The sequence below is a fragment of the Mesoplodon densirostris genome, chromosome 20 (assembly GCF_025265405.1).
Source record: "Mesoplodon densirostris isolate mMesDen1 chromosome 20, mMesDen1 primary haplotype, whole genome shotgun sequence".
In the NCBI taxonomy this organism is placed as follows: domain Eukaryota; kingdom Metazoa; phylum Chordata; class Mammalia; order Artiodactyla; family Ziphiidae; genus Mesoplodon; species Mesoplodon densirostris.
This window is the reverse complement of record NC_082680.1, coordinates 9,289,909-9,313,239: the sequence shown is the minus strand read 5'-3', so window position 1 is coordinate 9,313,239 and position 23,331 is coordinate 9,289,909. Positions and strand designations below refer to the sequence as shown.

Here is a 23,331-nt window from a genome sequence, read left to right as displayed (position 1 = left end):
CATGAAGAAAAAGGAAGATTTGGGGATGATTGTGAGGTTTTAAGGCTAAGTGTGAAAAACTGAAGATGCAGAAAAACTTTGGGAGAATCAGGTTTTGAAAGTAAATCAGTTCAGTTATGGATACACGAGCTCGATGCCTACTAGACATCCATGTAGAATGGCTGGTGTTGCAATTGGATAGACAAGTCTCAATCCCATGAGAGAGGTCTGACCAAGGGGTAGAAAGATGAGATCATCAACACTGTGAATGCAGGTGTAGATAAAAAGACTAAAACCTGGGATATTCTTATGAATAAGATAGACAAGTCCCTGTTTTTCAAAAGTTTACTTTCTAGTGGGCAAGGCAAATAATTTACAAAAATATAGCAAAGGATGACTTATTCTAAGAACAAGAATCTTGTTCTCTAAACTCAAAGGCAGTCTAGGCGATGAGAGTACGGTGAGGCTGGCGAAGAAGCAAAGTGATGGACACACGGCCCCGCAGTTGTTCACTCCCAGGATGATGAACACTGAGTAAGCCATGAAAGGATGGAGGGAAGGTAGACGGTGAGAGTCAGCCCAGTATTAACAGTTTGCTCTGTGACAGGGCAGTGGCTGCCAATTTATTGTAAGGTCCTTGGGCTCCTAGTGGTCTGTTAAGTAGAGCCCTCGCACTATGGATTCTGTAGTTATCAACTTCTATCATTCCCATCCTGCCCCGTCACCTTCTCGGATCCTGCACAAAGTCTTCCAATGAGCTCAAGGCTGCAAACAGGGCAGTCATTGTTTCAAAGAACCAACAACGTGGCTTTAATGCTTGTTTGTAAGCATCCGCACCGCCTGGACTGGAGGAGGCAGGAGCTGAGGGTCCTGCACGCAGAGGCGGTGGTGTGGACAGAGGGGCCAGGTGTGGCCAGGTGTGGCAGACTCTTCTCTCCCTGGAAGACACTGGCTGCCCCGCGGCACCTGCTCTAACCGGACACCTGGCAGCTTTCAGACTGACGCTTCCGGCCCTGACTTCCTTCTCAAACGCAGCGGAATTACCGACAGCTGGCTAAGTATCTCAGAATGAAACCCTTGGGTCCCTTCCCCCCGCCACCAGCCGCATCTCCACGATGACGCCTCCATCCGCTCCCCACTTGTGGAATGCCCTGTAACTGGCGTGTTTCGGGTCATTTCTGTCTAACTGATTTCCTGCTCCCTTACTCTTGTCTCTTCCTTGAAGAGATTAACATGAGAAAGCATACGGTTGGTACACTGTCAGATTTGTTTCTTTTCTCTTTCCCCATTACTTCCTTAAACTACTATAAAGTTCTATTTAAAGCAAAAACTTAATGGGGTTACTTTCCATTTCAAATTATTCGTGGACTCCCCATGCCCTACAGAAGTTATTGATTTTATTCATTCATTCATTTATACTGGAATCCTTTCCTCAAAAGAACTCTTACAGGGAACCCTACAATAAAAGGCGGGGATAATCAGAGCTGTTCAGTTGAAGCAGCCCTGCCACTGTCCTCGGTTCCACCTCAAAGAAACCCCTGGGGACCCCCTGTAGGAACACAGCACAGGGCAGTCTCAAATCTCTCACCCACAGAATTGGGGCCGTGCTCACAGGACTAGCATGAAAGGCCTCTCAACTACCTTTGATCAGCATCTACTCTCAGCAAATAAATTTCTATCCTCCAAATCCTCCAGGCCTTCTTTATGCCTCTATGCCTGATTCTTACTATTTCTTCACTTTCAATCTTTTCTTTCCTCTCAACCTTACTATTAAAGATGCATCAGGAAAGCTGCCTTCCAAGCCTTTCAAGATTCCAAATTTTTTATCTCTTTATTCTCAATCATTTTTCCTGAGTCTAATAAAGCATTTACTTCACTGGATGACTTAAAAAATAAGTCTTTCTTCTGTCTATTCTAATAGATTATGAACTTGTCAACTGTGTGCCTACAAATACAGTAGTTTTCCAATAAATAATTGTGGGAAGGGTAAAGAGTTTACAAAAATATTTATTTAATGAAGAAATTTTTCCAAAGTTTTCCTTGCATTTGTCTTTCACCAAATAAAAGGTCAATTTATTGCAATGTTCACTTTGATTCTTCAAACCCTGAGTATCTAAAGCATAAACAGAAAAAAATGCAGCAATGCTATGATGTGAGAGATATTGATAGAGTTTACCTTTTTTCCAGGGTGATATGAAATATTATAATTCTGATTTCTTCTTTCCTTTCTGAGAGCTATGAATTTTTAAAGGTTTAAATATCCTATTGATGTATCATTTGTCACAATAAAAACCCATGGGGTTTAAGAGACTGCTTACGATTTGCAAAGGCAACAATAACAGTCCTTAAGGTGAAATGAAAACAGTCAACCGTGACTGACTAAAACTCTTGTATCAAACTCTAAAATCTCCCAAAGTATGCAGATTTATTAATAGCTTTTTATCAAACATTTATTATTAGCTGAGATAGGTTCCAATGAAGCATAAGCAAAGCAAATAGTTTATGCTACCAATCTCATTAGAGAGGTTAAACTCCAAATTTACATAAATTTAAACTGGGAGACAATAATAGATAAAATGCACAAGATAAAATGCATTTTCTACGGAAAACAAACAGATAGCATCTCAGATATCTGCAAAGCACACAAGGCCCTTTTCAGTCTGTTGCCACACCATTTCTCCTAGATAATTTCCTTCTAATCATTCTATTCATTTTCCATTCACTCTCCTTCACTAACCCTGCAGGAGTTTGCAGAATGTTCCATGTCAATCAACTCAGGTGAGTTTGCTCATTTCCTCTGCCTAGAATGCTTCTTCGCATGTTGGCTACTTTGGGAACTTCTACTCATCACTGGAATCCCAGCCCAAGGGTTGTATTTTAGATGAGTTCTTCAATTCCTATTCTCTAGGAGCTTGAATCTAAACTGAGAAGACTGTATTAAATGATTAAATGTGCATGTGTATATATGTATATACTATGGCCTGAATGCTTGTATCCCCGAAACTCACATTGAAATCACAAGGCCTGATGTGACGGTATCAGGGGTGGGGCCTCTGATGTGATCAGGTCATGAGGGCTGAACTCTCGTTGATGGGATCAGTACTCTGATAAAAGAGGCCCCACAGAGCTTCCCTGCCCCTTCCACCATGAGATGACTCTCTGAGAAGATGGCTGTCTGCAACCCAAGAAGGGCCCTCCCAAAAAGTCAATCATGCTGGCACCCTGAACTTGGAGTACCACCATCGAGAACAGTGAGAGGTAAATTCTGTTGTTTATAAGCCTCTCAGTCTGTAGCATGTGGTTATAGCAGTCCAAATGGACTAAGAATATCTATGATTAGATTAGATTATACATTTGAAAGTTAAACTTTATGGAACTGCAAATAAGGAGAAATGGATGTCAGGAAAGTTAGTAGTGCTGGTGACCTGGAACAATTCCAGAAGAATTCTGGTGAAGGTTGAGGGCAACCTGGCCTTGGAGGATGAGGATGACTCAGGGAATGAAATGCCCAGGTTGCTGGCTAGACAGAAGTAGAAAATAATCTTGGATAGATATTAAAATATTTAAACAAAGTAAGTTGCCAGTGTTAAATCAAGAATACACAGAGAGTATTTTAACATGTATATGTTGTTCTCTTTTGAGAAGAATCCATTCAAAGTCAAAATGAAAAATCTCAGATGGGTCAGGATAAGACTCTCACTTTTACCTGTCAGTTTTCTTCACCAAATCAAAGAATCTAGCTAATTTGATGACTGGTGTGTCTTCTATGATGAACTAGGTGCCATCTCCCACCTCTGTCGAGTGGTGGAGTCACGATCAGAGGACTTTACATTTCTATCTCTCCAGCTCAGGCTGAAAAGTTTGCAATGAAAATCACTGGAGAAGCCTCATTTTAGTAGATGCTCAACTGGCCTACCTCAAATTCAAGTTGTAAAAAAGAGAGCAGCTGATTATGTGCTCTATTTCTAAATTCCATTTTTAGCTCTAGTCCAAAAAGAACAATTAAAACTGCACAGTAACATCCAATGAAGCCATGCGTTTGTATATAATGTAAATATTTCAATAGAATTAGTCATATGATTAACTTATCACAAATTTTGGATTAAGTGATATATTGATTGATATTCAGTTATGTGTGAATAACACTGAAGTATTTTAAGGGTTAGGCCCTTACCATACTTAGTGTTCTTAGTACAACTGTTGTTAATAAAGAAGTCTAAATAAGGAGTAAATATTTTGGTATAGTACTGATATTTATGACTTTCTTGAGTTTTACAAATTTTTCATTAATCCAGTAGCTAGTAGCCATCTGACACTCTCTAGTAGTCATAAGCATGAATTGTATTTCCTTTTTTATTATTAGAGTTCTAATACAAAAATAAAACAGGTAATAAGAATTCAAATAACACCATAAAATGGAGAGTTAAAAAAGTCTCTCTTCATTCTCCCCGATAGCTTACTAATCTCCCCAAAGGAAAGCATTATAGTTATAACTTTAGAATATCTATTTCCAGTCACTTTCTATGCATATACTGCGAGTGTGTCTGTAATTACCTATGTGTACATGCTCATATACACGACACGCATTGTTCTGTGACTTGCTTTTTCTTTCCTTCAAAGAGTGTATTATTTACGTTTCCTAGTAATAGTGTATAATGAACATGCAGATTCCTAATCCCACAATGATATATTAATAGAGTAATATGACCTTTCTACTTTTTTTGCAAATCCAACAAGGGAGGAAAACTATTGTGTTTTATTTGCATTTTCCTGATTCCTAGTCAGAATGGGCATATTTTAAACCGTTTTTTGACCTTTTGTGTACTTCTGTCAATCGCCTATGTGTGTGTTTCCCCCATAGACCTATTGCTTTGTTTGTGTTGTTGTTCTTCTCCCATTCATTTACAGGACACAGTTATTTAGAATCATATTACACGGACAGTGCAATTATTTTCTGTAATCTGACCCTTTTCTTTTACCTTTTAAAAAATTTAATGGAACTTTTAATTTGTATATAGTGAAATGTAAATGTTTTTTGTTTATTGTTTCTATATTTCTTTAGAAGGTTTTCCAAGAATTAAAAAGTAAAATTTCTCAAGGGACAAACAAAAGGACAAAACCAATGACTCATGCTTATATAGTCACTTGTGTGACAAAACAGTGCATCAGAGAAGAGACAGTATGATCTTTCCAATAAATAACACTGTCTCAATTGGAAAGCCCTACTGGGGAAAAAAATGGATCTAGACACTACGCATTAACTTAACAAAAAATTAGACGGATTTAAAGTATATATTTGAAATTTAAAAAAAATTAGTGTTTGCTTTCAGGGGTGATGAAAACGTTCTTAATCACAGTTATGGTTTCATGGATGTATACATATCTCAGAACATATTAAATTTTTAACATTAAACAGGCAGTTTATAGCATTTTAATTATATCTCAATAAAGCTTTAAAAGTTTTAAAGTTTTCTGAAAGAAAACAATAGAATATCTTTATGATGCTGCGGGTAGCAAGGCTTCTTAAACACTACCTGTAAAGCACCAACCACCAATGAATTCACTGAACAATTAGACTACTTTGAAATGAAAACATTCTACTCATCAAAGAGACCAAGATCCATCTATGTCTCTACTAATGACCCAATTTCATTCCTTTTTATGGCTAATATTCCATTGTATATATGTACCATATCTTCTTTATCCATTCATCTGTCGATGGACATTTAGGTTGCTTCCATGACCTGGCTATACTGTAAATAGTGCTGCAATGAACATTCGGGCGCATGTGTCTTTTTGAATTATGGTTTTCTCAGGGTATATGCCCAGTAGCAGGATTGCTGGGTCATAACTTACAGACTGTCATACAGAGGGAAGTAAGTCAAAGAGAGAAAAACAAATATCGTATATTAATGCATATATGTGTAATCTAGAAAAACGGTACAGATGAACCTGTTTGCAAGGCAGAAATAGAGAACAAATGTATGGACACCAAGGAGAGAAAGGGGAGGTGGGATAAATTGGGAGATATGGATTGACATATATACACTAATAGGTATAAAATAGATAACTAATGAGAACCTGCTATATATAGCACAGGGAACTCTACTTAATGCTCTGTGGTGACCTAAATGGGAAGGAAATCCAAAAAAGAGGGGATATGTGTATACATATAACTGATTCACTTTGCTGTACAGCAGAAACTAACACAACATTGTAAAGCAACTACACCCCAATAAAAAGATTTTAAAAAAGAGATCAAGAGGAGGAGGAAGACAGAGACAGAGTGAGAGAAAACATTCACAATGCATCGATCCAACAAAGGAGTGGTCTCCAAATATACAAGCAATGCTTACGATTCAATGAGAAAAAGCTATGTGACCCAGTATAAATAGGAGGAAAAAACAAGTGTTTCATGGAGGAGGATATACCCTTGGCCAAAAAAGCATGAAAGGGTGCTCAAAACAACTCAAATTTCATACAGAGTATCATGGAATAAAACATGGTGGTATTTATACAGTAAAACATAGATGACGAGAATGAAGGAAGTGCAGCTAAATGTCATGATTTGGATGATGTCACAAGTGTATGACTGAGTGGAAGAAGCAGGACACAGCAAAGTACACATCCTGTACGATTTCCTTTACACAGAATCTTTAGAGGATCAAGGGAGCAGTAGCCTTTGTAGGGCAGTGACCAGGAGGGGACACGGTGGGGACTCCTGGGGTGCTGGTCACGTTCATCTACTGATCTGTGTGGTCTTGATCTTATACAGATGTGTTTCTTGTGGGAAAACTCACTGAGCTTATATTTGTGTAAATAAATAAATATTCAATAAACAGTTGTCTTAATAATATTTGACTAATTTTCACATAATGATTTTAAGTTTTGAATCTTTGTTTCTATCATTAATGTGTAACTTAGATTTACTTTTTTAACATTTTAAACCCCACTCAGATATTCCATTTGACCAACATTATTTATTAAATGCCATCCCCTCTCACTGATTTGGAATAATTTTCATAAATTAAGTTCCTATATGGGCACAGATACGTTACTAGGATCCCTATGCTGTATCATTAATCTGTTTCTGTATTTCTGCACTGATTTCATATTGTTTAAATCAATCATTAATTCTCAGTATTCTTTGATACTAGGTGGTGTAGCCCTTCCTTATCTTTCTTAAAAATATGTATTTCTTAGCTGTTTGCAGCCTTTACCCTTCTGGATTAATTTTTAAATGTCTACAGATTTCTATGAAAAACCCAAATTAATTTTAATTAGATTTGATTGAACTTTAAACTCTATTTGTAGAAAATCTGTACATTTAAATTTCATTCTTCCCATGTAGAAACATAATATGTATTTCTATTTCTAGGTTATTCTTTTGTATTATATTGTAAATTTCTAATTTTTTAAAAATATAATCCTTCATATTTCTTGTTAGATATATTCCTGGCAGTTTTTAGGGTTTTATTTTCTATATATGTATTTTATTATACTTCTAATATGTTATGTTCTTTGTGGAAATCTACTGATTTATGTTTATCCTGAATACAGTCACATACTGAACCCTTATTATTGCTAATGGTTATATTCTCTTTCTAATATTTATCATTCATACAATTTTCTTAAATTATTGCCTTAAATAGTAAACTATTAATAGTTTACTATTAAGTATGATATTTTCTATAGGTAGATTCATTTATATTATGGTTCTCTATATATTTGTTAAGGTGATATATTATTTTAGAGTTTATTTAAGGTCTAATATAAAAAAGAATGCAAATAAGGAGACACATCTTCCTAGAATAATTTACTCATAACTACTGTCTGCAAGTCTTCATCCCTTTCACCTGCTTTGAAGGAAGCAGTTGGCTCTGATACATCCTCATGTGTGGCAAACATGGGGCCAAGGTGCTTGCAGTCCATGTTGTAGTTATGCACCTATGTACACCTGGGCAATTTCTGCCACTTTCTTTCATTGAAATATTGAATTGAATATAAGGGGAATTAGGAATATACCTTTTAAAATATTTTTGATTTAACTATAGTTGATTTACAATACTGTGTTAGTTTTAGGTTTACAGCTTCAGATTCTTTTTCCATTATGGTTTATTACAAGATATTGAATATAGTTATCTGTGCTATACAGTAAATCCTTCCCCTTATTTTTTATCTATTTTATATATAGTGGTGTGTATCTGTTAATCCCATACTCCTAATTTATTCCTTGCCCCTCCCCTTTTCCCTTCAGTAACCATAAGTTTGTTTTCTATGTCTGTGAGTCTGTTTCTGTTTTGTAAAGTTGATTTGTATCAATTTTTAAGATTCCACATATAAGTGATATATTTTCTTTCTCTGCCTGACTTACTTCACTTAGTATGACAATCTCTAGGTCCACCAATGTTGCTGCAAATGGCAATATTGCACTCTTTTTTATGGCTGAGTAGTAAGGAATATACCTTTTGATAATCCTCTACATTTCTACAGACTGCCCTGCTACAATATATATTTCTATATTAACAGCTCATTTCAGATTGGTAAATAGAAAAGTGGTGTCAACATAACATGACAATTATTTGGGTTCTTACAATATTTTCCCTAGGCAAATACTGGAGTTGATACAGTAGAATTATAACCTATGGCAGGAAAAGAAAAATGTCTCAGCTCATCTTCTGCACAAAACTGGAACTCTTTCAGATCCCTATTAAGGAAAGTAAAAGTAGGCACATGCACCTAGAGGTCCCTCCCCAGCAGGGCTCACCCCTTGCCTCGCATAGCTAATGCTTCACGTCAGGTTGTATCTCCTTCTGTGGCCTCTGATGTGCTGGCCCCATAGATGGAGAGCTCAACCTGAATCTGCTTCTGCCCAGAGGGCAGCGTTCCACTCTCGTGGTTTTGTGGATTCTTCATTCTTCTTGAGACAGCCCTCCAACCACTGTGTGCTGTCCACCTGCACTTTGCAGTTTTTCTCCCAAAGTACCAGTTATTGTTTGGGTTAATACTCTGGTGACAAAGGTCAAAGGTCTTGAGTGGTCTGTAGCCAAGCATAATTGTCCCATTAAACCCTGTTATTTTTGGTGAATCATTTTGAAGAAGTCAAGGTTTTTCATGAATATATCAATATGTCATCTTTGAGTGGAAATGCCTAAAGTCTATAAAAAGTAATGGAAATGGAAATATATATATAATCTTTATATGGAAATATCTATAAGAATGTATGTCTATTATATATATATAACAGATATATTTTATATATATTTATATATGTATATTCTTCATGGCCTTTGGTCATGAATAGAACCCCGTGGTTCTATTCATGGCCAGAGGCAAAATCCCTGACACTGTCGCAAATGATCACAAGTAACATATTCGTCCATCTTGCTATTATAACTATAAACTGCATAGTGTAAAGCTGCATAATACAGTAACACACAATCATCAAGAATGTTATTCATTTTGAGATTTCCGAGAGCAGATCTGTGCAGACAGGGGAAGTGGCTGGTATCTCTCACACACTCACACACACACACACACACAACCACTGGGGCGGATCTCCAGAGGAAAGACTTCCCACACCCCTGGGGAACAGCTCTGCCATAGGGAAGAGCCAGAGGCAACAGAGCCCAGGTGTGCAGAGCTGGAGCAAGCTGTCTGATGCCTGGACCGGCTCACAGGAACATCAGGCCTGACGGGTGGAACACGCCCACTCACGATGCTGTCTCACGTAGAGTCTTCAATAAACGCCGTGGGTAAGGATTTGTGCATCACTAAGCTCTACAAGCCTGAGTGTTTGGGGATGAAGCTGAAGGCCAGCCCATAATTTTTGTTCTTCATTTCTAAATAGAAGCTCTACTTCATAGAGAAGATTTGCCAGGTAAACTTCACATGCTAAATGGCCATATTGTTAAGGTGTACAAGCTTTCAAACAGAAGGCCCTCTTCAGTCATATCCCACCACCTCATAAAATACATGCCACCCAGACTGTCTAAAGAACTTCTCGGCATGTCTTCCTGGTTTGCTGCTGTGCTGGGCTCCACCTACCGTCACAGCTGGGCAACGCGTGGTTCCACTGGTGGTTCCGCTCACAGACCAGGGGCTCGTCGTCACTCAGCGTATAGCCTGGATTGCAGCTGAAGGTCACTGTGGACCGGATGCCAAAGTGACTGCCGTGCCGATGCCCATTCACAGGGATCCCCGGGTCAAGGCAAGAGTCCGACTCCAGAGTCACACCTGGATGCACAGAAAATACCATCAGACACGGACCTTCCTGGGTTATAGAAAAAAAATATTGGGGCCATAATACATACAAAATATTCCCAGACATCATCAGACCTGGCAAATCATGCAAGTGAATGGATAATCCATTCATGTGAAAACCAATACATTTTCAAGTACTGGGCCCTGTTTTTTTTTTTTGTAGAAAGATGTATATCATTACACTTAGCTACAGATGATAGCTAAGTAGGGCCAATCTTGAATAATTTGCTGACCTCCCTGAATTTTACCTTTTTTCATTTGAAAAGCAATGAACTGTACTAAATAAAGTCAAAGTTTTTCTGTTTTCTATCTCCACCCCTCCCCCTCCCCTTCCTTTTATGTTTGATATACCAAATAGATTCTGGCAGTCATACTTCAGCTTTCATATATTTGCATACATCCACCCAAGCCCATACACATAATGCAAATTAAAACTAAACTGGAGTTAATTTTCTAAAATTGCATTTCCACATTTCCTTTTTCTTTTAGATCTGTACTTAAGTCAGCCACTTTCAAGATGGCTACAATTAGCCTTTGCTAAAAGATGTTAAAAAGTAAAGTGCTACATAAAGTAATGATGATCATGTCATTACAAGAGTTTCTTTTCTCTGTTTCTAACATTTCTCTTTATTTTTAGAATAATATATATTTTAAAAGATGAGGAAAATGGGAATAAGGGAAGAGATTATCATTGTGATGTTTAGGAATGCAAACAGATTAAAAAAAAGACTTGCTGTTGCTATACATAATTCAGTAAGATTCAAAACACTGCAATTATGACTTGAGTATTAAGCAAAAATATTAAAGTATTACCAATATTCAGACTGTTTACTCCCCTAAAATGATATTTGGGATAGTATTTCTGATCACTGTATGTTTTACCAAAGTTTGAGTGATGTTTCTTATGAATATACCTTCCCTCATTAAGTCAAATACATGAAGTACAACTAAGGGGTGAGTTTCTTAAATAAGAAGTGATGTGATTTCTTCTTTAGTGCAGCAACATGTGATCTAATAGGACAGAAACACAAGTAGGATGGCTGAGCCACATTCAAAAATATTCAGTAAGAAATGTGATTTCCAAGACTAGTATAGCTCCTAGGAGGTGACCTTTAAACTTTTGGGATTTGCTGAGTGGTGGGAGTGTCTGTTATTCACCGTGGGCCCCTGGGACCACACCTAATGGTTTATATTCAGCAGGTTGCTCAAGTGAGGTGCCCTGAGGCAACACGGTTTCAGTCTAACCTACAGGGACAGGGGCAGGTAAAGACTTAGTTCAACCATATGGGGCAATGATTCAATCCATGATGCTTATGTAATGAAACGTCGATAAAATCTCTGGACACAGAGGCTCAGATGAGCTTCCCAGGTTGGCAGTAAGCTGTGCATATGTCACAAGTCATGGGTGGGAGGAGGTGCCACTGTCCATGACTCAACGAGGACAAGACGCCTGGAAGTTCTGAGCTTGGACCAATCTCAGAGTCCACCCTCTGTGCCTCTTCCTTCGGCTGGTTCTCATTTGTATCCTTTCCAGTGACAAATGTGACTGCGAGTATAGCAGCTTTCAGTGAGCTCATTGAGTCCTTCTGTCGAATTATCAAACCTGAGGGTCATTTTGGGAACTCCTAGAACTTGCATCTGGTTTCAGAATTGGCAGAAAGAGCAAACTTTGCACTTTGAAGGCCTGTGCTCTTAACCTCACAGGTTAACAGACAGCAGAAAAGACTATCATAGTGAAGTTTTCCAAAGGAAAAAATAAATAAAACAATGAAAAGAGAAAGAGGCAAAGTGAGTAAAAAATATAGCATCATTTTTCCCAAGAATTTTTTCTTAAAAATTAGTCATTCTAGGGCTTCCCTGGTGGCGCAGTGGTTGAGAGTCCGCCTGCCGATGCAGGGGACACGGGTTCGTGCCCCGGTCTGGGAAGATCCCACATGCCGCGGAGCGGCTGGGCCCGTGAGCCATGGCCGCTGAGCCTGCGCATCCGGAGCCTGCGCTCCGCAACAGGAGAGGCCACAACAGTGAGAGGCCCGCGTACCGCAAAAAAAAAAAAAAAAAAAAAAAAAAAAAAAAAATTAGTCATTCTAATTAATATCGTAAAACTAACACACACCTATTACCTTAACAACAGGATATAACTGTCCTGACTTCTTGCAAAGTATGCCAACAAATGCATGCATGCCTTACACCCCTTCCTGAGCTGCAGATACACCAAAAGCAGCATGGCCATCGTTTGCCCCAAGATCCAACACCTACCCTGCTCCTCCCTCTCTGCACAGACACACACACACACACACACACACACACACACACACATTCACCTTCTAAGGGAGTGTTTATGAGGTTTCACAACACCCCCAGAGCTTGTACACAGCAATGCCCTGAACACAGCGGGTACATAATAACAGGCTGATTGGTTTTGTAGCCTCAAGATCAATAGCAGAATTTCCTAAAAAGAAGAATCTCTGACAAAGAAATGAATTAGTATCCAGGGTCCTGAAAAACCAGCCAACTAAATTATTCCATTTCATCAAACGACATCCTGTGATCACTAGACGGTACAGTCACTGCACTGCAGTGAATAACAATAAAAGGAATTACTATTTTAGACAATGTGCGAATGCTGTATTAATGAGTAGTGTCCATAATGAAATTCATAAATTGTAAGGAAATATAAAATGTGTAGGGAAAATAGAGAAACATATCAGAAGAAACCAAAGCGTACAAATTTAAATTTAGAATTCTTTTTTTTTTTTCTTTTTTTTTGCGGTATGCGGGCCTCTCACTGTTGTGGCCTCTCCCGTTGCGGAGCACAGGCTCCAGATGCGCAGGCCCAGCAGCCATGGCTCACGGGCCCAGCCACTCCGCGGCATATGGGATCCTCCCAGACCGGGGCACGAACCCGTATCCCCTGCATCGGCAGGCGGACTCTTAACCACTGCGCCACCAGGGAGGCCCTAAATTTAGAATTCTTTACATGTAAAACTGAACTAATAAATAAGTAAAATCATTAAAGTCATAACCGCTTGTTCATACCAACTACACGCCATTATTTATTCATTCATTTATTTTTACAATATAATGGGTGTAAATATTGAGTTTGGAAACGAGCAGATACTATGATCCCTGGCCCTCCCATTTATTAGACAGGAAAGTCCCCGTGGGGATGACTCCTGAGTGTGGACTTGCCACAGAATGGACTAGTTCACCTGGAACCTGCATGTACAGGAATTCCGAAACAAGACGATGCTGGGGAAGAATGAGTGAAACAGCAAAGGAGGTGATGTGACTCAGGGGATGGGAACTTTAAATAAACTCACATCCAGGGGTGAGGACAGGCGGACAGGTTGCTCTGAAGGAAAAGTAAACCATGCGCTTCGAAGTCTCGCTCAGAGCGTGTTTGCCCTTCCGGTCTCCAGCCCGGACAACACAAAGGAACATTTGGGTCAGTGGATCCTATTGGAGCTGTGAATATATTCACACTCTGTACCAACTGTTTCTTTCTTGAAACTTAATGCAGCTCTGAATTTTTGGACACACATGATATAAATATACTTCCTTTCATTTGGCTTTTGTCAAATAAGTGACTGAACAAATTTGCTGCTCGCTGAATGAAGGAAGATGGCTGCTGTGAAACTGTCCACGTGCAGATCACATTTACGTGTTGGATGTCAGTAAAGTGCTGCTCAGCTCTCTGTTTCGTAGAAGTCCGAGTCCAAGGAAGAGAACGGATAGTCTCTGGGTATCTTACCTACCACGCTTCACTGCAAGCACTTTTCACAGCCTGCTGAAGGTTTTGAAATAGTGGTTACACTCCCCACTTTACAGATGAAGAAACTGGCTAAGAAATTAAGTAAATCTGTCAAGTTAATTATTAACTGAAATTCAAACCTAAGTCCTTGACTGTTTTTCTCTCTTCCTCTGTCTCCTGTGTGTGTATGTGCATGTGTGTGTGTGTGTGTGCTGTATCTAATTTGCAATTGTATTGCATTTATTACCATTACATCTTGACCAGTCTCCCTTTCTGGTTATAAGAAAGGTCACTGAATCAAAGAAAACTAATCTAAACACACACACACACACACCACAAAATATACACTGCTTATCACAAATTTTTTAAAAAATTGTACAGTATACGAATTGCATAGTAGGATATATATATTTACATTTAGTAAATCTTGCTTCTTTCTAGAAACATTATTAAAAAGCATTTCTAAGAAGTGTGCTAAAGTTAAATGGAAAATCTCCATATACTTGAGATATCCATTTATTTTTCATTTTTTACCATTTTATTTTTTAATTTCCTATACAATTATGATGATTTTAAAGTGTGGTTCAAAGTTGTCTCTACAAATAAACAGAACAAATGATTATTCTGGGGGATAATGCAATTACTATTATATGAATAAACTGTGCCACATTCCTTATAAGGAATAAAGTAATGAAAGCACAGACTGTAAATGGACATTATATTTACGAGAGCAACGATTCCTAAAACTTAGTACAAGAGTAGAACTACAACCCTGGGTATGCTTTTAGGAATAAACCTTGAAAAACTGGCTTCAACCCGTCTGCCCTACAGTTCAGAAAGAGCTGAAATGAATGTCGTTTACAGCGGCTCACATTATTTTATGGAACCACTACAAAAATAAGCGAAACTTGAGCAGAGTGTGGTCACCCCTGCAAGGCTCTCTGTCTGTAGAGTAGATTGCCATGTGCCCATCTGGGCATGAGGCGGGGTCATTAACACTTTTTTAAAGCAAGAAAGGTTTACAGTGTCAGCCATTCTTGATGAAAGACAAAAGGGAGATGGGCTATTTTATGATTTTTAAATGGCATAAAAATTTGATGTAAACCATTCTTGGGTCATGGGCAACCCACTCTTTAAAAATGTGTCAGATGAGCAGGTGTAATTATTTCTCTAGCGTCTGCATATTGGGTTCTGAACACGTTTCCTCAAAGGGTACTAGAAATGGTCAAAATGACAAAGGGGTTGGTAAGGTGTGTCGTTCCCATGTTTTTCTCCTCTCTCTCTCTGTCTCTCTCTCTGCTTCTCTCCTGGTCCTTTACTCTCCCATTACCTCTGTTGTCCCTCTGCACCTGCCTGCAGGTCCCCTCCACCTAGAGCCCATGCGGCAGGCAGCACCTGCCACGGCCTGCCTGGGCTGCCTCAGACACCCACTGCCACCTACACGCCACCGCCCTCAGGATCACCTTGATGACTCACTCAAAGATCCAGAATTCTGACGTGCTCAATTTTAATACCTGGAATTCGAGCTTAGGAATCTCCATTTCACTAGGACTCCCAGGTGAAGACTAGCTCACAGCAGTGTTTGAGGAAAACTGCTCCTTCGGCAAGCTTCGTACCCAGGACGTGGGTGTGAGTTGGGCATGGGGCTCCTGTAAAATGCCTGCCCCAGCAGCAGCAGGCACGCCCTAGGATGTCAGGCTGGCAGCCTAGGCCCTGGTCAGCTGCAAAGCCCACAGGTGCCTATGGCAACAGCCCTGACAGCCACTGCGCTGAAGGCCAGGCTTTTCCTGGCTCTGCTTCCCATTAAAGTGCCAGGTCCTGCATCGCATTGGCTTCTGCTCACTTCCCGTTTCTTCTCGAAATCTTCACCAGAGATAAGTAAATTGAGGTGATAACAAGTCAAGCTTCAGTGTGACTTCCTTCCTGGTGATCATTTCCCAATATCCTGCCAATGCTCTCACCCACAGACTGCGTCAGGAATGTCTGGGGCCTGGGCCTTCTGGAAGGGTCACCGGGTGTCCACAAATGGGAGTGGATGAATGTCCAGAACAAGGTCCCCTCTAAGGCAGAGCTGTGGATAGTCTGATGCTGTAGGAACCTTGCTCATCTTGTCTTCTGCCCTCATCCAGAACTACAGAGCCAGCCCCAGCTTTTCCAGTAAAGAAGGAGGGAGAAGAATTCCAGGCTCCAAGGGATCAGACATTTAAGACACTCGCACAGTTATCCTCCAAACACACCAGCTGGGGGTTTGTTTTTGCCTCCTTTTACTGATGAAAAGAAGGGAAAATGGCAAAAAGCTCTGTCTTCTGAGGATCACTGGGTTATACCATGTCTTACTCAGACTCATGTCCATTTTCAAATATAGGATAAATAAAAAGAACCCTGAAACATAATGCAGTCAGTCTTTTCAGCTTATAATGATTATTGTTAGAATTATCTATTCAATAAATTTATATTATATTATATTGTATTATATTATATAATGCTGACAATCTAAATAGGAACTTGTGACTGACTTGCCCTGATTTTCCAGAAATCATGAATAAGAACAACCCACTTATCTAAATGAGGCAGAGAAGCAAATGACATTAGTTTCTACTACCTACATATGGGCTTTAGAACTTGTTTCTTCAAAAGGGACTAGAAATAGGCAAAATAATCTATGGTATGCAAATAAGAGAGAGAGAACATAGAATACTCTGTTCTAGTGTTTGTCAGCGCCTAAAACTATCTATTCTCTTAAGTTTCATCCAACTCTATATCCAAAGGCCAACCTATTGTATGTAGCTTTAAGAAAAATGGGCAGGATGGGGTGGAGAGACTACATCTTAGCAGATCAATGCTGAGGAGTTGTACAAATTCAGATGACTGTAATGTGTACACATCTTCACTCCAAAGAGAAGTGATAACTTAAAGGAATGTTAAGAAAGGAATGAAATACAAAAGTTTCTGCTTCTTAAAATGTACAAGTTTAAAAATATGTAACTTTGAAATAAATGATGTATATATACGAAGCATAATAACTTTGAATTAAATCTGAAATTAATCTTTAAATCATTAATAATCAATTTTCTTGTTATCAGAATACAAGTCTAATATAATTCCATTTTTAATCAAAAAGTACACATAACCTTATATGTGTATTTGCATATATGTTCGCATATAATTATATAGATAAGCATGTAAAAAAGAGAAATACACACAACAGGTTATTAGTTGTTGGATAGGGTTTGGGCAAGATTAACATGAGTAGCAGCGGGCAATGTGGGGAAAGGAAGGAAAGAAAAAGAAAAAAAGATGAAAAATTCAGCATGTTAGATATGGCCCCATTCATGCATTTATAAAATTATATGTATTTTTACAACAACATTAAAACTTTGTTTAGTTTATTTTAGGAAAGATTCTGAAAAAGAACAACCTTAAAAATCCTAAAAAAATAAAAGGATTTATTCCTTCAGATTCCATATTGAGCTACTCTCATGCATCTTCGTTCATTCCACTCTGGAAGTGAAGAATTTTCAGAGAACGGAAGAATTACTGTTTTTTAAATTGACTAGCATTAGAAATGCATCCCAGGCTGAACTGCACTCTACTCCATTCCAGAAGCACCCTTGCATAAATATGACTATCAAATAATATAATCCCTCGATCTCCTAATTTCAGAAGCTAAAGCTAAGAGCCAAATCTGGATGGATGGAAACAAAAATGGGAAGGAATTGGGATTGCTTTGCAAAATACACTGCATTATGATATTTTAGCAGTTGGGTTTAAATATGTCTAATCATTGTTCTTAAACATTTTTAACAGTTGTTAATAATAACAACAGGTATTTGTCATTTAGTAAAAGTTCAACCGAGTTTTAATTCCTTCTCTCTTAGTTACAGTCTCTGCTGACTGAAACAGGCACGTGTATACTCACAAATAAGTACCACGACTGCCCTAACCATTTTTCTAACAAAAAATATTGCTCAGAAGATATAACTTTAGTGACATGCCCTGTAGCTCTTTTGGCCAACAGGTCTATTTTCTAATAGTAGAAATTTATTATTACATCGTGCAGTAAATGAACACTGTTTTAATTATTTATTATTTTACTTAATAATAAACGAATATGTCTTCTTTTTGAGTTGTAAAGTAAAAATCCCCAAGGCTCTCTGTCCTTAATAAGAGAAAGTCTTGACGATGGCGCAGTGCAGTGTGGACAGAGGCAGGAAGAACTGCTGTTTTTTACATTGACTAGCATTAGGAATGCATTCCCAGCACATCTCCTGCTACGTGACACAACGAGACCATGTGTGTGGAACGCAACCTGACAATCGGGCACAGCCCTAGCGAGGGAGGACCACTTACTCTCGTAGCGGATGAGGAAGCCCACGCTGGACCGGCTATTGTCTGTGGTGAAGAGGAGGTACATGAAGTTCCCTGTGCTGATGAGGAACTGCGGCGCCTGTGTGCCGTGGTACTCCCCGATCAGTGGGGACGAGCTGGCTGGCCCGTCTCTGACCTCCAGGGTGTCATAATTTACTTCTGTCTGGAATCTGCGGGCAAGCGTATCCAGTCAGAAGAGAGATGCAGAGCTGCATTAACGTACAGACATCCTGTAATGTCATTCACTTACTAAAAATCCACGTACAGCAAGAGACATAAAATAGATACAGAGATACGTATATATGTTTTGAAGACTTGAGCACATGTAGTATTTGAGGACAGTACTTATTTCTGGGGGGAAGACTCACGCCCACATCCCTCCCTCTGACTCAATACTCCATCCAGTAGTATCACAGACAGAAACGGGGGTAGTGACTCAGCTCTAAAATAAAAATACTGTGAGCCAGTAGATAGAGAAGCACCAGTTAGTGAAAGTCAATCACGGCACATTTTCAAACTGTTTTTCATGATCCCCAGTGTAACACGATTATGGATTTCTTAAAATGAGCATATTGAAGTGACATGACCTCCTAAAGGAAAAGGGTAAATCAAAATACATGACAATACTTTAAATACCTTTCCTGAAACAAAAAATTCTGTGCCTTTTCAAGCTGCGTTAACTCTTGTGTGACAGTGGGAGAGCACTGGGCACATTACTGCTTCAGAAACCAAATACGACTTCAATGATTTGAAAAGGTTAGAACAGCTTCCAAAAAGTGCTTAACTTTTCTTCCAAGAAGGACTTATGCTTCCAGATCATCTGGTCTGATACTGTATTTATATACAGTTGCAGCTACTTGGGTCCTCTTTGATGAAATGGAGGTACCATACCAGGCACTGAGATAACTTTGTAAATGGGCCCATCTCATCCTCAAAGAGCTAACCCAGTTTCCAAGTGTCTGGCGTGGCTCTCAGGCAGCAGCTCACTGACTGGAGCCTCTGATCCATCAGTGACTCTCAGACAGAATTCCAGGGTAGCCTGTGCCATGGGTCTCCAGGGTCTGCAATGCATGCTGCTGACGGGGAGGAAGAGGAAGGGACAGAGTGGCTGTCTTAGATCCCTGGCACAGAGCAATGAAAAGAGATGCTGAAACCAAAGGGCCCTGTCCTGTTTACCATTAAATCACATACTCCTCTTAGCGCAAATGCACAATAATGATATATTCTTGCAACTAACTTAGAATGGTCCCTGACCCTCCATCTTCCGTAAAGGGCAATTCAAACAACTGCTGTAGCGTGTGGCTAGGTCAGAATACAGCCACAGGCTGGACATTTGGGGTGGGATAGGGCAGCTTTGTCTTTTACTATTAAAAATGTTCTCTAAAGAGGCTATGACTTCACAGTTATCTGAGTGCACATTCAAGAAGTCTAGATAAGCATGGAATAAATCTCATTTGAAGTATCTGCACTCAAGTTTTCACATCTTTCATCTTTAGAGACAGCCAGGACTGATAGAAGGCATGCCTCAAGAGCTGGATGATTTCCAGGGTAACCTCAGAAAGAAAAATATAAATGCTTTTCATCATTTGGCAACCTAGCACACAATGTGTAACAATAGTATCAGTACGGAATTTAAAATTTGTTTGTGCAAACACATCCTTTACTAGGATGTCAGCTCACAGCTCAAGGTATAAACCAATGCACTATTGAAGGGTAGTGTACTATGTCCAGGGTAATAATCACAAGTGTCTGAAAATATCAGAAATGTTGGTATTTAACAAATGGAATTTAGCAAATACCGCAGTTCTATAGTATCATAAAGATGAGATTGAGAAAAATTGAGTATTTTTGTTCAGGCAACTGAAAATGGAATGTTAATAACTTCTGCCAAACCAGAATGTAAAATCACTATTTTTACTAAATGATTTAAATTTGTTGTGCTGCTGGAAATCAGGATGTGTGTCTTCTTTTTTCCCTCTCAATACTAGAAAGTGTAAAAATTAATAAGAAACCAAACAATTTACTTAATATTTATAAAGGTTTTTTTCCCCAGTGACTAAGATTATATGCAAGAATCCATTCTCCAATATAATGAATGCATAAACCAATCTTTTCTTTTCTTCTGAGAGATTATCCTACTGGAGTTATAATCATCCTATCAGATATAATAATATCAATAATAACTTCAAATACAAATAATCACTAAGTGATAACATAATTCCTGCTAAAAACCTTTCCTGTATGGATGTTGTCATTGAGAATTAGAAAATTAGTTAAAAATAAATAATAACGTACATCTGTCTTGAGACATTATAATATTCTGAATACTAGAACCCCAAACTCAGTCTAGTTAAGAAGGTCATTGTTAGAGAAAGCCCAATTTGCTCAGATATTAATTAACCTTGAAACACTAAACAAAGATGCTTCCTTGCAGTTTAAAGCATGTGGGTCCCTTCCAAAGTACTTTTGGTTCTTAATCTTCAAACTGATTGTTGAGACAATCTGGACAATATTTGATCATGGAGAATTCAAATAGCATGCTTCTTTTTTCTTAGATTATCAAATACATTATCAAACAGCTAAGCCAAATACCATTGCAGTGACGGAACCACTCGTAGCTAATTAACAGGTAATGAATCTGCTGCACACAGGCTGTTGCCAGCTCTGCAACCCCAAACCGCCCTTCAGTCCCCAGAGCCACCCCCAGAGTGTGAGAACTCTTTTCCCGTGCTTTCTAGAAATACGTAAGGGACCAAAAGGCTCTATTTGCAATCAAACACCAAGCAGAATTTATTCTAGCCTCAGGTCCAAAATCCAGAGGTGGACTCAAGGGCCGGTGACTGTGAGTTCTGGGAATGCTTGTCTGGGCCAACATGCCCTCAACCACGTCTGCAGAGGGGCTGTAGCTGTGGGCTTAGAGGATAAAATTCCAGAAGAACAGAATTCATCAAGCAAGTGCCTATTCCCGTTTAAGTCAACTCCTTTGGGGGAACCAATGAAAAACTCATCTTTCTAAGATTTAAGATCCATTTAAATAAAAACATTGGGCATGCATGGGTCATCAGGTCCAAATTAAGGAAAACAAAGTTTTTTCTTACCTATCAAAACTTATTTTGATAGAGTGTCCTGGTTTTGCTTCAATTATCCATTCACAATTTAAGGAATCTTTATAATACCCTGGCCATCCCGGGGGCAAAATGACTCCACTTGAAGCTGTCAGATGTCCACCACACGGGGCTGAAAGATGATGCAGGGTATAAACAGGTCAAATTATGTATATGTACCATGGCAGCACCTCAGTTACTGCAGGAATTCGCTTCTGTGTTCATGGACTTAATGGTTTCTAGTATTCAAGCAAAAGTTATTCCCAAGTAAATTACCAATATTGAAAGCAGAGCACATACATTCCACACCTGGGCATTTATCATCAACCTGCAGCAAAGTTCTTCCCATCTAATCATGGTAATAATGGCACAGTCTAAGTGAGTGGTGTCTGCTAGACGACTTCCAGGAATTATCACGTTCTATCATCACAACAAAGTCACGAGGCGCGAATTCCACTGATACCCACATTTTACATGTATTCAGATGTCAACAACTGTCTATTGATACACAAACTTAAAATTACCTCACATCTAAAATTAAAATACTCTGTGGGGTGTGTTTTAAAATATGTGTATGTGTTTATTCACTTTGGGCTGTGTTCATTTTATTAAAATAATTTGCCACATACATCTTACTAAATTTCTGGTGATTGTTAGAAAACAAAATAATAAATAAATAAAATTCGATAAACATGAACTAGTGTGCATCAATCCTTTTGAAGGGTTGGGTAACAGTGATCCATAATTATATAGACAAAAGGGATTTTGAGGAAAGTATGTGCCTGGTGCTCAGTAAAAGTGAGTATGCATTTCTGTACAATCTACAGAAAATTTAAAATAATAACATGTATTTAACATGTTTCTGCCTAGCCACATACATTTTTCAGATTTTATTTATTTTTTTCTCAAAGTACTTTGCTATCTTTGTAATCACTTTTGTGAATCTATAGAGATCAAATAAAACATGAAAATGTTCCTAGCTAAAAAAATATTTTTGGAAAAATATTCCTTTTATGGAAAAATAGCAATATGCATTAAAATGTTGGAAAATTTTATAAAATTTTACCCAAATTTTGATGCTAGAAAAAAAACTGACATAGAGGAATCTATAGAAATAATTATAGTAGCTTCATTTGTAATAGAATAAAAGAAACGAAAAAAAAAAGTAAAAAATTTATGAAAAGAACATGACTACATATTTAGAATGTCACAAATACATTTGAAGTGATATTTTGATATGTTGTTAAAATGATAAAATCTTTGCAATAGAATATTATATATTTTAAAGCAGGATACAAAATCGTACCTATAGTATAATCTAAATTTCAGAAAAGAAAAATTTTATTCAGAGAAAACAGGAGATGGAAATTCAAAAATATCAATATGTTAATAGTAGATAAGACCAAGTGATTGCTGTGTAGATCACATGTTTTTCTTGATATAGCTTCTTTTCCAAGTAAGCTGCAATAAATATGTGTTATTTCCTAGCTTAAAATACATAATAAGAAATCAGAGCCATTTTTATGAACGTGAGTTCCTGAAGAAAACTTTCATTACTTCATGTAATCATAATTTTAAAAACAAGTTATTTTCACTAATTAACACTAGGGTTTTTCCCTAGCTAAGTCCTTACATTCACATTTACATCCTATGAAATCATATATCCATTTAGATCGGTATCACATAGAATTTAATTCCTATGCTTATTGACATGATACAGCAAATCCTTTTTAGAGTACAGCATAAGCAAAACACAGCATGTTACTTTTACGTATTTTATGCTTAACTAACTATACAAAGCTACTATATAGAAAGACATATAGCAAATACAGATTTTTCAAAAATTATGATACGTAAGACATTTAT

At 38.2% G+C, this 23,331-nt stretch overlaps 1 protein-coding gene across 1 annotated transcript in view; it reads right to left on the bottom strand.

The window, feature by feature from the left end:
* The window catches only part of CSMD1 (CUB and Sushi multiple domains 1), a 1,461,432-nt gene that overhangs the window by 305,450 nt on the left and 1,132,651 nt on the right, over positions 1-23,331 (bottom strand). The window contains exons 18-20 of the mRNA XM_060085850.1: positions 21,460-21,598; positions 18,344-18,531; positions 10,027-10,215 (exon numbers count right to left, since the gene is read on the bottom strand). Of these exons, the coding sequence (XP_059941833.1) occupies positions 10,027-10,215; positions 18,344-18,531; positions 21,460-21,598 (516 nt within the window). The remainder of the gene's footprint in view (positions 1-10,026; positions 10,216-18,343; positions 18,532-21,459; positions 21,599-23,331) is intronic.